This window comes from Gigantopelta aegis, chromosome 10, assembly GCF_016097555.1.
Source record: "Gigantopelta aegis isolate Gae_Host chromosome 10, Gae_host_genome, whole genome shotgun sequence".
Classification (NCBI taxonomy): domain Eukaryota; kingdom Metazoa; phylum Mollusca; class Gastropoda; order Neomphalida; family Peltospiridae; genus Gigantopelta; species Gigantopelta aegis.
This window is the reverse complement of record NC_054708.1, coordinates 75,499,100-75,513,038: the sequence shown is the minus strand read 5'-3', so window position 1 is coordinate 75,513,038 and position 13,939 is coordinate 75,499,100. Positions and strand designations below refer to the sequence as shown.

Genomic DNA, 13,939 nt, shown 5'->3' with positions numbered 1-13,939 from the left:
CATTTAGGCAATATATAATTTTTGTGGGTGTGGGGTAGTTATTTGATCATTATCTCTTCTTTTTTTCTCAAGATTTAAGGATGTATTACAATCACAAACAAAACATCTGAATCCCCCTAGCCTACGCCCCTGTGCTAAAACAGCAACCAAATTGTTCCAATAACTAGTACTATGTAAATAAATGATCAAATTGTTTAAAAATGTAACATTGCTAAATTTATTTTTATGCCAAACAATGTTTTAAGTCTTTATTTATTTGGTAATAACCAGCATGTATCTCTTTGTGGGTGGGTTTTTTTTGTTTTGTTTTTTATTTGTTTGTTTGGGGTTTTTTCTTTTGGGGGGAGGAGAAGACTGACTCTTTCTACATGTATGTCAGGCTGAAAGGTTCATTTAACACATAACACTCCTCACCCCAATCCACTGGTTAACACACAACACTCCTCACCCCAATTCACCCACCTCAAAAATGACCACAAGAAGAGGCTTGGACCTTAATCATTACCTGATTTTGAACGAATGATTTGAGTTATCCAGAAAGAAAATTACATATGTGAAAATGTTGAACCACTTTTTCCTGACTTTAGAAAAAAAAAGTAATTAAAATACACACTGGTTAAAATTTTAAAACATTTATATTAATTATTACACATTTATACAAGTTCATAATACCTCAGACATTCTTATAAACCATGATTTTTAAAAATTGGTTGAAAAATAAATAAATTCTGTTTTTTTAAAAACAAATGTTCTAATTCTTTAAGGTGACATTTGTTTCACAGCATTTTAAAATAAACACACAGAACATTTACAATTTCCACTGTGCAAAAAAACACATTTACTTACGAATCTACACAAACTGAGTTGACATAACATTTGAATACAAAATTGCACAACCAATAATATAACAATGATATCACAAAATCAACAACATTACACAATTTCACACTGTGTATGATTATACATATGAATGATGTCAGAGAGAAGGTGTACCTTTGTAAAGATGTTTCCTAGTAACAGAGCCTTTTTAACCACTAAAATTCCATATTAAATATATTTTCAGGTTTAAAATATAGGTATCTCTATATTCAGTATGTTTCTAATCACCATGTTTGTTCTAGCTCAAACTTCTTTTTATTTTCAAACATATCTTTTCATACAATACTATTGTCAGGTAAAACCCAGTGTGGACTACTCTACAAACATTACGACAGCCAGAACTTACATTGAATGTGCCAACGCTGATATTCCAAACAAGAAAATGCATTTAATATGTCAATTTAGTCATTACAAATGCTCCATTAGTCAGAAATATGTTACATTACAGCAAACTTACAACAGTATCTTTAACTTCCGAAATCAGAAGATCATGAAAGTGAAGTACACTGCAGATAATAAGCATTTCATCACACAAATTAAGCAGGTAACATTTTGTCAACAGCTTGCAATGATTTTCTAATAACCATCTGGAAATCCAAAACCACAACAATTTCATGAAATAAAAATCAACAAAGATTTTGTGTTATTTTAGATTTCTGAAGTTACTGTATAGCAGACACACATGCAACTTGAGGGGGAAAAACCGCCATAGAAAATCTTGTACATAATTAAAATCCTAAACGAATCTTTAAGAAAACAATACAGATTGTATATAGTATTTAGGTGTATATATTTTGTTAATAAACCATAAAGAGATGACTTTTCAGAGATTTATAAAACTTTGATTTTTAATTATCATATGTAATGTTCAAGGGCAGATCTAGAAGGGATTTTGAGGATGTGCACCCTCTCCCAGGGACTGCATGAGATTGGCTTACTGAACAGAACTTGAGACAAAAAAATAAATACATGTGTATAAATAAATAAATGACAAAAATACTAAAATAAAAACATAAACATATTTGTTTTCTAAATACATAAATATGTAGAACAAAATAACAGAAACATATGGTTTAGAATGAAAATGGTTTCAGCTGTATATAATAAAATAATACATTTGTAAAAAGAAATGAGATAAAAAAAATTTTTTGTATAAAAGTAAAATGACATTTAAATAATCATATACTATGATAAAAAAAAAATAGACCTTTTCATTAGCAACCCCCATGTTTGAAGAAAATCGCACTTCCAATTTAACTGTACCCTGTACTAGGTGGAGCCTCTAGTTTAAACTTCATAAAAGAGAATACTAAATATAATAATAGTATATAACTTCATTGAGAATGTATTTCACAAATAATCGGTGTTACACATATTGTTGCAGCAGCTTTAACTCCATGGGTATTTGAATGTGTACTTAAAATTTGACATGGAATACTTTATCATTTTGTGCAGCGCAACCTACACATATAAGACATTCTTGTAGGTTCTGCTATATCAAATCAAGACAAATTTTGTTTTACCATTCACCGTATGAAATAAACGTATGTTAATGGCTGAAAGACCAAGTACACTACATTGTTCCATCACAATCACTGACAATAATACAAAATACAAATGCAAGTACAAAAATGTTCGTCACAACCATAAATTAAGAATTTATACATTCACGGATATGCAAAACATTGACTTTATTGTCAGCAAAAAACAAAAAACATTTAAATCACTCACTTATTTGTAGAGATTACTAGAAACTGGACAGACAAAACATCACTGGCAAGTTAACAAACTCAGTTTTTATTGGCTAATAAAGGCAGGTTGTGATTCCCAATGCATATTGGAACATGTACGCTTAGTAAATATCATACATTTTTTTGTGCTTTATGAATAGGTTACAAGTTGCTCCACATATTGTCACATTATTACTACCCATCACAGCTATAGCTGTTTTTATTACTACCCATCACAGCTGTAGCTGTTTATATACCCATCAGAGCTGTAGCTGTTTATATTACTACCCATCAGAGCTGTAGCTGTTTTTATTACTACCCATCAGAGCTGTAGCTGTTTTTATTACTACCCATCAGAGCTGTAGCTGTTTATATTACTACCCATCACAGCTGTAGCTGTTTATATTACTACCCATCAGAGCTGTAGCTGTTTATATTACTACCCATCACAGCTGTAGCTGTTTTTATTACTACCCATCAGAGCTGTAGCTGGTTTTACTCTGTACTCTAAATATTTAACAATGAACCTCTTCTCCTGATCATGTTAATAGTATGTTAATGAAACATTGAACAAATTCAGTGGTTGGGACAGAGACTTTGTTTTTATCTCAAATAATGTATGGATGTCCCATGATTTACTGCAACTGTATACTAAAAAAAAGTATATTAATTTACTGAGGATAGAAAATTGTATTTACAGAAAAATAAACACTTTCACATATAGTACTTAAGTATTACTATTCCAATCAGCGCCCAAGCTTATAAAACTTTAGTTTGACGTCATGGGTAAACTATTTGTATGGTGTTGCCATGATGTTGAAGTATCCGACTCTATTAATAGTCTTCAGTCTAGACTCTATAAAAGTTTTATAAGCACCAGGAAGTTGCTCTATTTTGTACAGTAAATATTTGACAATACACCTCAAACTATGTTGTGATGGTCCCTTGATTTAGTGCAAGGCAATCTTAAATGTTTCACTTTCATGCTTATATTCAATTACGGTTCAAGCACACTGTCTTGGGTGCACCTCCGCTATCTGGACTGACTGCCCAGGACAGTGGTTAGTGAGAGAGATATCGGTACAGGAGTCTTATACCTACTGAGTCATTAAAACTTGCTCTGGATGGGAGCCCGTACCAGGATATGAACTCAGTACCTACCAGCCTTAAATCCAGTGGCTTAACCACTGATGGTGGTGAAAGTTTTACTTTGTATGCACTTGTGAAGTGCAGTGATTTGGAATATCTAAACCGAATCAAGACTACAGTAAGTAAACATTTTGGCCTCACTACCTATGTTCAGAGTGTAGCGCACCTCTAAATCAGATTTTCTTCTTTCAAAAACAATTTTGTAGGTATGATATAGAATATTACAATCAACAAGTTTTATATAAAACATCACAACCATCCTACAGTATAACACATCTCATAGTGGTGCTGAGCCATTTTTCAGACAATTCCATAATTACACTAACAACAAAAATCATCCTCTCGTATAAAAAGAAATTAGATCCATGTGGTACTCCTATCATGATTATAACATTGTTAATCAATAATAATAGGGCAATTATTATCAGTTGTTCTTCTACACATGCGCTCCATGAGCAGCGTTATTCACATCTTCAATATTTATTGTTTTCCACTAGAACAGTTCATGGAATTGGCACCCAACCTCATGGAGCTGAAGATAAATACATGTAGGTTTTTTCTACCATCTCATACAAATTTCAGGACTTGTATTCATTCCACTGAAGTGAAAATCTCACAATTTTTCCATTAACTGGAACCAGATATAAATTTAATACTTAATATTAAGACATTAAAGGTTTTAAAAATATATTATTATTCACAAAAAAACAAATGAGTATATTAAAGCCGCACACCCTAGTTCCATCCAGCAAAAATAAATTATAATTTGGTTAATCTACAAACCTGTACCACACTTAGATCACGTTTTTATCAAATGGAGTGAAAAAGCAGGTTTTATATCGATAAATACCATGGGAATCTCTATGTCCCAATTGCTTTAAATAATTTTGAAAGTTAGTATTCTGATGTCACCGGTAGATGTCGCTCGAAGCACAACAATGCCTACGTCACGACAAATTTCACAGACTTGGGGTGCGTTCGTTTTACCGCTCCTGGACATGTTCCAACTGTTCTGTCCTGGTTGTATCCCCTCTCCAGATATCGTAAGACTTAGCAAAATTATTGGTTTTAAGGGTTTGTAACGTTTTGTATTGAGACACTTACTTGTCTAACTTTATTGTTGATGAAAATGTTCACGAACTGTGAAGAAAAATCTCACAAATGAACAACAACAAATCGGATGTTGATTGCGCGAACCGTGCACGAGAAAACAGACCGAACCAAAATGATAACGGTCACGTGATATACCAACGTCTGTGACATTGAAATGGAAATATCCCCTCTAAAAATAGATTGGACCTCGCTTGCTTAACGGTTTTTTCTCGACAACACGTCTTGTGAAAAAATGCAAAAAATGCAGTTCGTGGTTTTACAAACATCAGGATTACCAAAAAGCACTTCAGGTGAATGGAAATGTGTATTCTAAATAATAAAATGTAAGTAAAGTGCAATTTTATTTGTGAAAAATGGGGTTTAATAGCGAAAAACGCCATAATGGTTAACAAATAAACGTAACTAGGGTGTGTCCCTTTAATTATTTCAGACATTATTGCAACCAATTATCAATCACTGCTATGGCCAAATAATTCAGATCTGATTTAGTTGTTAATGATAGGTTTACATAGCCTTTAATATCTTCCCTTTAGGCCCAGAACAATAACAAAGTCACTCTCTGGTCAGACCAAAAGTTCTAACATTGATGCTGCAATGCAGGGATTTGGTTGTTTTTTCTTCTGAAAATCACGTGTTAGACAGAAAAGGTTGGTATACCTGGTATATATATTTTTTATGTCTTCCTAATCTGTCTTGGTCCCTCATTGGCTATGGTGTCCCCTTCATTTGCCTTGCTATCCTAAATGCTTTCCAGGACATTTTACACATACCCATGGCAACCTTTATGACTTCGACTTTGTCCCCAAATTACCTCATTTGAACCCAGAATGTTATGGCGTCACATTATTATTAGCTGACACAGTGCAGCATTATTTCTGGTATAGTATTTGCCACAGTAAATGTGAAAACAATTAATGGTGACTCGCAGGGTCAAAATCAACGCTGACCAGAGACCAGCAATATATTTTGTTTTGCCTTATGTCTCTGGGTTGTTTTCCTCCTTGTTTATTTGCCATATTTGTTCTTTTTCTCTTTTCTTCTATTCTTCTTTCCTTTCTTTCTTCTTATCTTTTCCCTTCATTTTTTTCTCCTGCAAATTCGTCTTTTCTCTTTTCTTTTATCACAGCTGATAAACTGATATATAACAATGGGGTGCTGTATTGTTTCACATTCCTTTTTTCCAGTACAGCAGTATAGTTCACATCACAATCAACAGTTTACATTAAAATTTTAATGTAATCTTTGTCCAAAAAAACAAAAAGAAGCAAAAATGTGTCACTTCGATAAGACAAACTGGCACTTAAACTTGAGTATTTTGTTGTTGTGGGTAAACTGAGCTTGCTTAAACCACAGTGCCACCTAATCCCATCTTATTAATATGTGGCAAGTCATCATTGTCATTGTTGTCTTCAATACTGACGGTGCTGTGTCGCGGCGTGCCCTGGATGATGTTGATTCTCGGACAGACGGGACTGGTTTCATCAATGTCATCACTGTCCTCTTCGTCAGAGTCGTAATAAACAATAGGAATCTGAAAACAAAATAAATAAATGGCTTTATTATACAAACAAAATTGTGGGGGTGGGGCAAGTACAATTATCAACATTTTGAGTAACTCCCCCATCCTAAAATCATATACATGTACGTCATAAATGTTGATTTTATAAGGATTTGTTATTCTCAATACAGATTTGAGTACATTTTCCTTCTGGGTATAGATTCAAGTACATTTGTTTTTAATACAAAGTTTACATTTGTTCTCAATACAGATTTTAGTACATTGTTCTTCATAATTTTTACAAATTTTAGTACATTGTTCTTCTCAATACAGAGTTTAGTAAATTGTTCTTCTCAATACAGAGTTTAGTAGATTGCTCAATACAGAGTTTAGTAGATTGTTCTTCATAATTACAGATTTTAGTACATTGCATGTTTTTCTCAATACAAGTTTAGTACATTGTTTTTCTGAAATATACAGATTTTAGTACATTGTTCTTCTCAATTTTACAGAATTTAGTACATTGTTCTTCTCAATAAAAGATTTTAGCACATTGTTCTTCTCAATACAGATTTTAGTACATTTGTTCTTCATAAAGATTTTAGCACATTGTTCTTATCAAAGCAAATTTTAGTACATTTGTTCTTCTTGGTGCAAAATTTGAATGACACTTACTCTGCTACCACCTGTATGGACTCCAGTGTAAGGAGGAATTTCCTCACAGCACTTTTTTTTGGATTTCTCCTTGGCATCATTCGATTCATCTTGATTTTTCTCTCTTTTCTGACCCAGTTTTCTCTCATCTGTCAGTGGTGAGGGTTGGGGTGAGAGAGAACTTGGACGGATTAGGTACCTGCAAACACCAACAGACATAATATAATAAGTAAGGCCTTTTTAATAACTTCTAATTGTTCTGACAACTTCCCCTCTTTTGATACTGCCAACTGCCTTTTTTGTACTTGCTCTATATGACATTTTGCAAGGATTTATTTGTGCTCCGGTCTAGGTTCAGTAGATTACCACAAACATGTCATGCTAAATATTGCATACAAAGATGAATTCCATAAATATAACTGATGAATGTCACCATCTTTGTTACTTAACAAATAATTGGCCATGTATATAGCAGTGCTGTCACTTTATACTTCTTTAATAGTACAGTGGACTGTCTAAACTGGATTCACTTGGGACTGATAAAATATGCCAGTTTACACAGTGCTGGGGTAGACAGAGTTCGTCCAGAGTTACGGTTCTTGTGTTATATTGATAAGATAATTTAAAACAACAAGCAGAATAAATAACATTATTGTATCGATTAAAATCACATAAAACAGGTCTGAATTTAAAGTTTTATTGTTTTGGACAGACAGGTATGATGCTATGCAGGTATGACACATACAAATAATAATCCGATTTATCTTACTACCTACACCCATTACTACAGGTGTGGTTCATTGTTTATTAAGCTTTAAAAGAGGTGCTATTATTTCATAACACTCTCTTTGGTGTCCTAATTACTAGGGAACTGTCGTCATTGTTTAAAAGGTGATCACTGACAGACAGTAGAGACAGATCACATGTCGGTGTAGAGCTAATTACTACATAAACTATTCTTTTGTTCTTGAATTTGCATCCGAAGTGCGGAATAGACAGCATCCAGTGTAGACATAATTTCATTCCTAATAAATTAATGGTAGCTGGACAGGACTTTCAAACTGTGCCGGTTTACACAGAATGTTGGTTTTGACAGAGTCCACTGTATTATACTTTTTTCTTGGAAATACTACTTCTTATACTTTTTAAAATACTTTTTCACATGAAAATACTTTTTTCTGCAAAACATAACTTTAAAAATCCAATTTCAAATTTGACCATAGTAAAATTAAGTGCTTCGGTAGACTTTTTTCAGTGGGGTGGAGTGTTCAACTATCACAAATCCTCACAGCATGGTACACACCATTCCTTCAGGTTGGTCTTAAGCAACAAACATTAGTAGGGCAAAGGTTGCAAATGTCATATGGTTACCTATTGGGGTAAGTTTATACAAAATTATACTTTTTTTTAATACTTTTATAGATCATTTTGATACTTTTGGGAGGGGGGGGGGGGGCAAGATTCCATACTCTTTTTTTTTTTAATGCAGAGTGGCAGCACCGATATAGCCTCAGCTAATGAGGATTGGCTATCATATTTTGGGGAAAAGGCTCTACAGTGTAAAGCCACCACACCCCATCTAGCACAGGTTATATCTAGTAATAATAATACTGAGAGTGGACAACCAGAAGCTGTTATGTTGGGGTTTTTAAAATTTATTTATTTTCTTGGTTGTATTTTTTTTTGTTTTGGGGGAAAGAGTAAAACATGTAATAAATGTGTAATTCTACATAATGTGAAAAAAAAGTCTTTCTATTCAGATTTTTCTCTCAATTTTTTACATTTTAAAACTTTTTGGATTTTTTAACAACAACTTTGGAAATAGCCAATTCTTTTTGTCAACCCTCATACATTTTTCATGATCACCTTTTAAATATCAGTGCAGAACAGATCCTCTCTAAACCAGATACCCCTTAAAACATTTATCTGGGTTCGAGGGTGTCCAGTTTAGAGGGGTTTCACTGTATATAGTTAGTCATTTTCTACTACCTTAAACTTTAGAATTACAGAGAAGAAATGACTGTGGACAAAATGTCTGGACACCTCTACAGGGTAATAAAGCATATAGAGGCCAGGTTATTGTGAGCAAAAAACAAACAGCAAGGAGAAAGACAATCTGTGGATCATACTAGAATCAGGAATTCTTCTGAAAAAGCCCACTGAGGTCAACTGATGCTATGACTCATTGCAATTCAGGTGAATGCAGGTTGAGAACTAGCTTAGTGAGTAGAATGCCAGCCTAAAGTGCTTTTGTCCTAGGACAGGCCTGTAATTTGGGCTTTTTTTTATAACCTTTACATCTCGACTGAATGTAAAAGTTATTGCGAGACTAGCGGATCGAGATTAACAGCAAGAGTTACAGTAACGGGCAAATAACCTTTGAATCATGCCCCCAGAACCCCAAAATACTTCGCACCTTTGGCGTGTGTTCAATTGGGCCCCCCTAATAATGTCCAGCATGCTATGGGCCTGTAGGATCAAACTCCCTTCAACAGATTGGGCTGTTAACCATTCCAACCAGTGTCGAACAACTGTACTATCAAAGGATGTGCTATGTGGGTTGTTCTGTATGCAGCAAAAAAATGCATATAAAAGATCACTTGCTGCTAATGGTAAAATAAAGTAGGTTTTTTTCTACGACGATCATGTCAGAATTAGCAAATGTTTGATATCCAATAGCCTATGATTAATAATAATAATAATTATAATAGATTTTTATTTCACATCAGTGATCCATAGAACATATTTAAACATCACATACAAAAATTAATAAATATATATATGCTCTAGTGGCGCTATTGAACAACAAAACCTTTAATATTATTCCGATGAACACTCTACTGCTGAGTTACACCGAGACTATGAAGATATACTTACACTATATCACCCAGCTCCAGCTTCAAGTCATAGCTGGGGTTGATGATCACATACGACACGGTCTTCCTCTTGTCACTCACTTCAGCTGCAAGACAAAAGATGATATTTCATCATTTTAAATGTGGATGCAAGTTACAGATACATATAACATTTACAAAAATAAGAATTCAAAACATTGTAGATTATGGAAATATGAGAAACAAAAGTGGCAAATTTTAAGACAAGGAAATGTTTTATTTAATGATGCACTTGACACATTTTATTTACGGTTATATTGTGTCAGAATTTTAAGACAAAGTATGTCAGTAGTAAAAGGCTTTGTCCAAAAAGTTTCTCAAATATTTTCAGTATATACTTTGTATATCAGGAGCTTTGCCCACAAGAAAGAAAGAATGAATGAATGTTTAACAACACCCCAGCATGAAAAATACATCGACTATTGGGTGTCAACAGTTAAATAAAAACACAGTGTAAAGAACTGTGCAAAAATACAAATATCACAGATAGGTAATATTAAAATTTAGAATAAAAGTCAGTATCTCGAAGAAATTGTAATATAATTTCTGGATGGAAATGAAATGATTCCATCAAATTTCATTGTCCAAATATTGCCCACAAGAGTCCACCAGTCTGAGGATATAACCATCTCCACCACATGTCTCTGTTAATAGGACCTTGTGTGGTGTGAACCCAAACCACACCACCAGTAGGAGGTTTCCCATTGTGTTCTTGTGTGGATAGAATTTTTACTTATAACATACAATATTCCTCATTAACATACCTAAGTCTGCATGTGGGAGAATGTGTATTTAACATACCATAGTCCCCATTAACATACCATAGTATGCATGTGGGGGAATGTGTATTTAACATGCCATAGTTTTCATTAACATACCATAGTCCTCATGTGGTAGGCTGTATATTTAACATAACAGTCCTCATGTGGGAGGCTGTATATTTAACACAACGTAGTTCTCGTGTGGGAGGCTGTGTATTTAACATACCGTAGTCCTCATGTGGGAGGCTGTCTATTTAACTTACTGTAGTCTGTGTATTTAACATTTAATAGTCCTCATTATCATACAATAATTATCATTAATATACCATAGTCCTCATGTGGAAGGCTGTATTTAAAATACCAGAGTCCTCATGGTGGGAGGCTGTATTTAACATACTGTAGTCCTTGTGTGGAAGGCTGTATTTAACACACCATAGTCCTCGTGTGGAAGGCTGTATTTAACACCGTAGTCCTTGTGTGGAAGGCTGTATTTAACATACTGTAGTCCTCGTGTGGAAGGCTGTATTTAACACACTGTAGTCCTCGTGTGGAAGGCTGTATTTAACATACCATAGTCCTTGTATGAGAGGCTATATTTAACATAATGTAGTCCTTGCGTAGGAGGCTGTGTATTTAACATATCATAGTCCTAATGTAGGAGGCTGTGTATTTAACATACTGTAGTCTGTGTAGTTAACATTTAATAGTTCTCATTATCACACAGTAATTATCATTAATATACCATAGTCCTCATGTGGATGGCTGTATTTAACATACCGTAGTCCTCGTGGTGGGAGGCTGTATTTAACATATCGTAGTCCTTGTGTGGAAGGCTGTATTTAACAAACCATAGTCCTCGTGTGGAAGGCTGTATTTAACATACCGTAGTCCTTGTACGAGAGGCTGTATTTAACATACTATAGTACTTGTGTGGGAGGCTGTGTATATAACATACCATAGTCCTAATGTGGGAGGCGGTGTATTTAACATACTGTAGTCTGTGTATTTAACATTTAATAGTCCTCATTATCATACAATAATTATCATTAATATACCATAGTCCTCATGTGGAAGGCTGTATTTAACATACCGTAGTCCTTGCGTGGGAGGCTGTGTATTTAGCATACTGTAGTCCTTGAGTGGGAGACTGTGTATTTAACATATGGTAGTCCTCGTGTGGAAGGCTGTGTATTTAACATATTGTAGTCCTCGTGTGGGAGACTGTGTATTTAACATACCGTAGTCTTTGTGTGGGAGGCTGTGTATTTAACATAACATAGTCCTCGTGTGGGAGGCTGTGTATTTAACATACCGTAGTCCTCGTGTGGGAGGCTGTGTATCTAACATACCGTAGTCCTCGTGTGGGAGGCTGTGTATTTAGCAAACCATAGTCCTTGTGTAGGAGGCTGTGTATTTAACATACTGTAGTCCTCATGTGAGAGGTTGTGTATTTAACATACCGTAGTCCTCGTGTGGGAGGCTGTGTATCTAACATACCGTAGTCCTCGTGTGGGAGGCTGTGTATCTAACATACCGTAGTCCTCGTGTGGGAGGCTGTGTATCTAACATACCGTAGTCCTCGTGTGGGAGGCTGTGTATTTAACATACCGTAGTCCTCGTGTGGGAGGCTGTGTATCTAACATACCGTAGTCCTTGTGTGGGAGGCTGTGTATCTAACATACTGTAGTCCTCATGTGAGAGGTTGTGTATTTAACATACCGTAGTCCTCGTGTGGGAGGTTGTGTATTTAACATACCGTAGTCCTCATGTGGGAGGCTGTGTATTTAGCAAACCACAGTCCTTGTGTAGGAGGCTGTGTATTTAACATACTGTAGTCCTCATGTGAGAGGTTGTGTATTTAACATACCGTAGTCCTCGTGTGGGAGGCTGTGCGACTGCATCCGACACTTGACCATCTGGATGATCTCTTGGCGCTCTGGAGACAGATGATTGCTGAACCGCTCCTCCTGGTCGTCCCCCATTCCCAGCGACACCTGGTGGTGACACAGCACACAGTTAATATCATGTCAAGTATTGAGTGAATATCCACCCTGGGCTATTACATAGTCCCATGCCAGCTGTATTTGTCTACTTCCCATTTTAGCATTTTCAATTACTATATATGACTCTATATTATGACTCTTTTGTTGCATTTCCCAAATCTTATATGTCATGAAAGAAGTATTATTTGAGTATGTCATGACTCTTACTATCATGTGATAATCACATGTAATTTACAACAAAAAACACACAAACAATTTGATTAATTTAAACTACAGCTATTTAATGTTTATTTCAACACTTGGTCAAGAGTTCAAGTTTGTTCTTTTTTAACCACACCACTAGAGCACATTGATTTATTTATTATCGGCTGTTGGATATCAAATATTTGGTAATTTTGACATATAGTCTTAGAGAGAAAACCCGCTACATTTTTCCATTAATAGCATGGGATCTTTTATATGCTCTATCCCAGACAGAACTTGTTCAAGAGAAAAAGCCAAAAACAAGCAGAAAGGGATCTCTTATATACACTTTTCCACAGACCACACACCGCACATACCACGGCCTTTAATAAACCAGATCCCATACTTTATAAAACTTTAAAGTCTAGACTCAAGTCTCTAATCTTCAGACTTTAGACTCAAGTCTAATTATGACTGAGACTTAAGAACTCTGGTCTAAACAAGCATGTGCCATATTGGTTTGGACGAATATAACTGGCATGGGACTGTCGAAATGTTTGCTCAGGAATATCATTTTATGTTCTCATGTGGCAGATTAAAGTGGTAACATGATAAAAAAATAAAGAAAGGAGCATTTTTATTACTAAACTTATGGGATTAATCTAATACTTATCTATATTCATGCATATGCAGGTTAAAAACAAAACATTGTAAAAATAAATTAAACATAAAGAAATGCATTAATATTAAAAACAGATGTTTCTGTAGTTGTTTTTATTTTATTATTACCAGATGAGGTGCTCATTATAACTAAAACTGACTTTTTTCCCCTGCAAAATCATCAACATGCAATTAAATATAAACATGGGAAATATGAAATATTAATATTCCAAGTAACTACAATTAAAATTGTCTTCAACAAACACATCATGCTTAATTACTGGGTAGACATAAATGTTAATAATCTGTAAGGTACATGCTGGAACAAAAGATTTATACAGACTAGGTTAGCTATGTCAAAAGGTAGTGGTTTTAAAAGTCTACAAAGACTGGTTTAACACAATAAAGAAATTAA

At 34.6% G+C, this 13,939-nt stretch overlaps 1 protein-coding gene across 3 annotated transcripts in view; it reads right to left on the bottom strand.

Annotated features, from left to right (window-relative positions):
• Positions 1-5,181: 5,181 nt before the first annotated feature.
• LOC121384263 (potassium channel subfamily T member 2-like) overlaps positions 5,182-13,939 on the bottom strand; it is a 169,527-nt gene continuing 160,769 nt past the window's right edge. For all 3 annotated transcript variants that reach the window (XM_041514577.1, XM_041514579.1, XM_041514578.1), the window contains 4 exons: positions 12,546-12,672; positions 9,901-9,985; positions 7,045-7,222; positions 5,182-6,402 (listed from right to left, as the gene is read on the bottom strand). In XM_041514577.1, the coding sequence (XP_041370511.1) occupies positions 6,214-6,402; positions 7,045-7,222; positions 9,901-9,985; positions 12,546-12,672 (579 nt within the window). In that variant the 3' untranslated portion in view covers positions 5,182-6,213. The remainder of the gene's footprint in view (positions 6,403-7,044; positions 7,223-9,900; positions 9,986-12,545; positions 12,673-13,939) is intronic.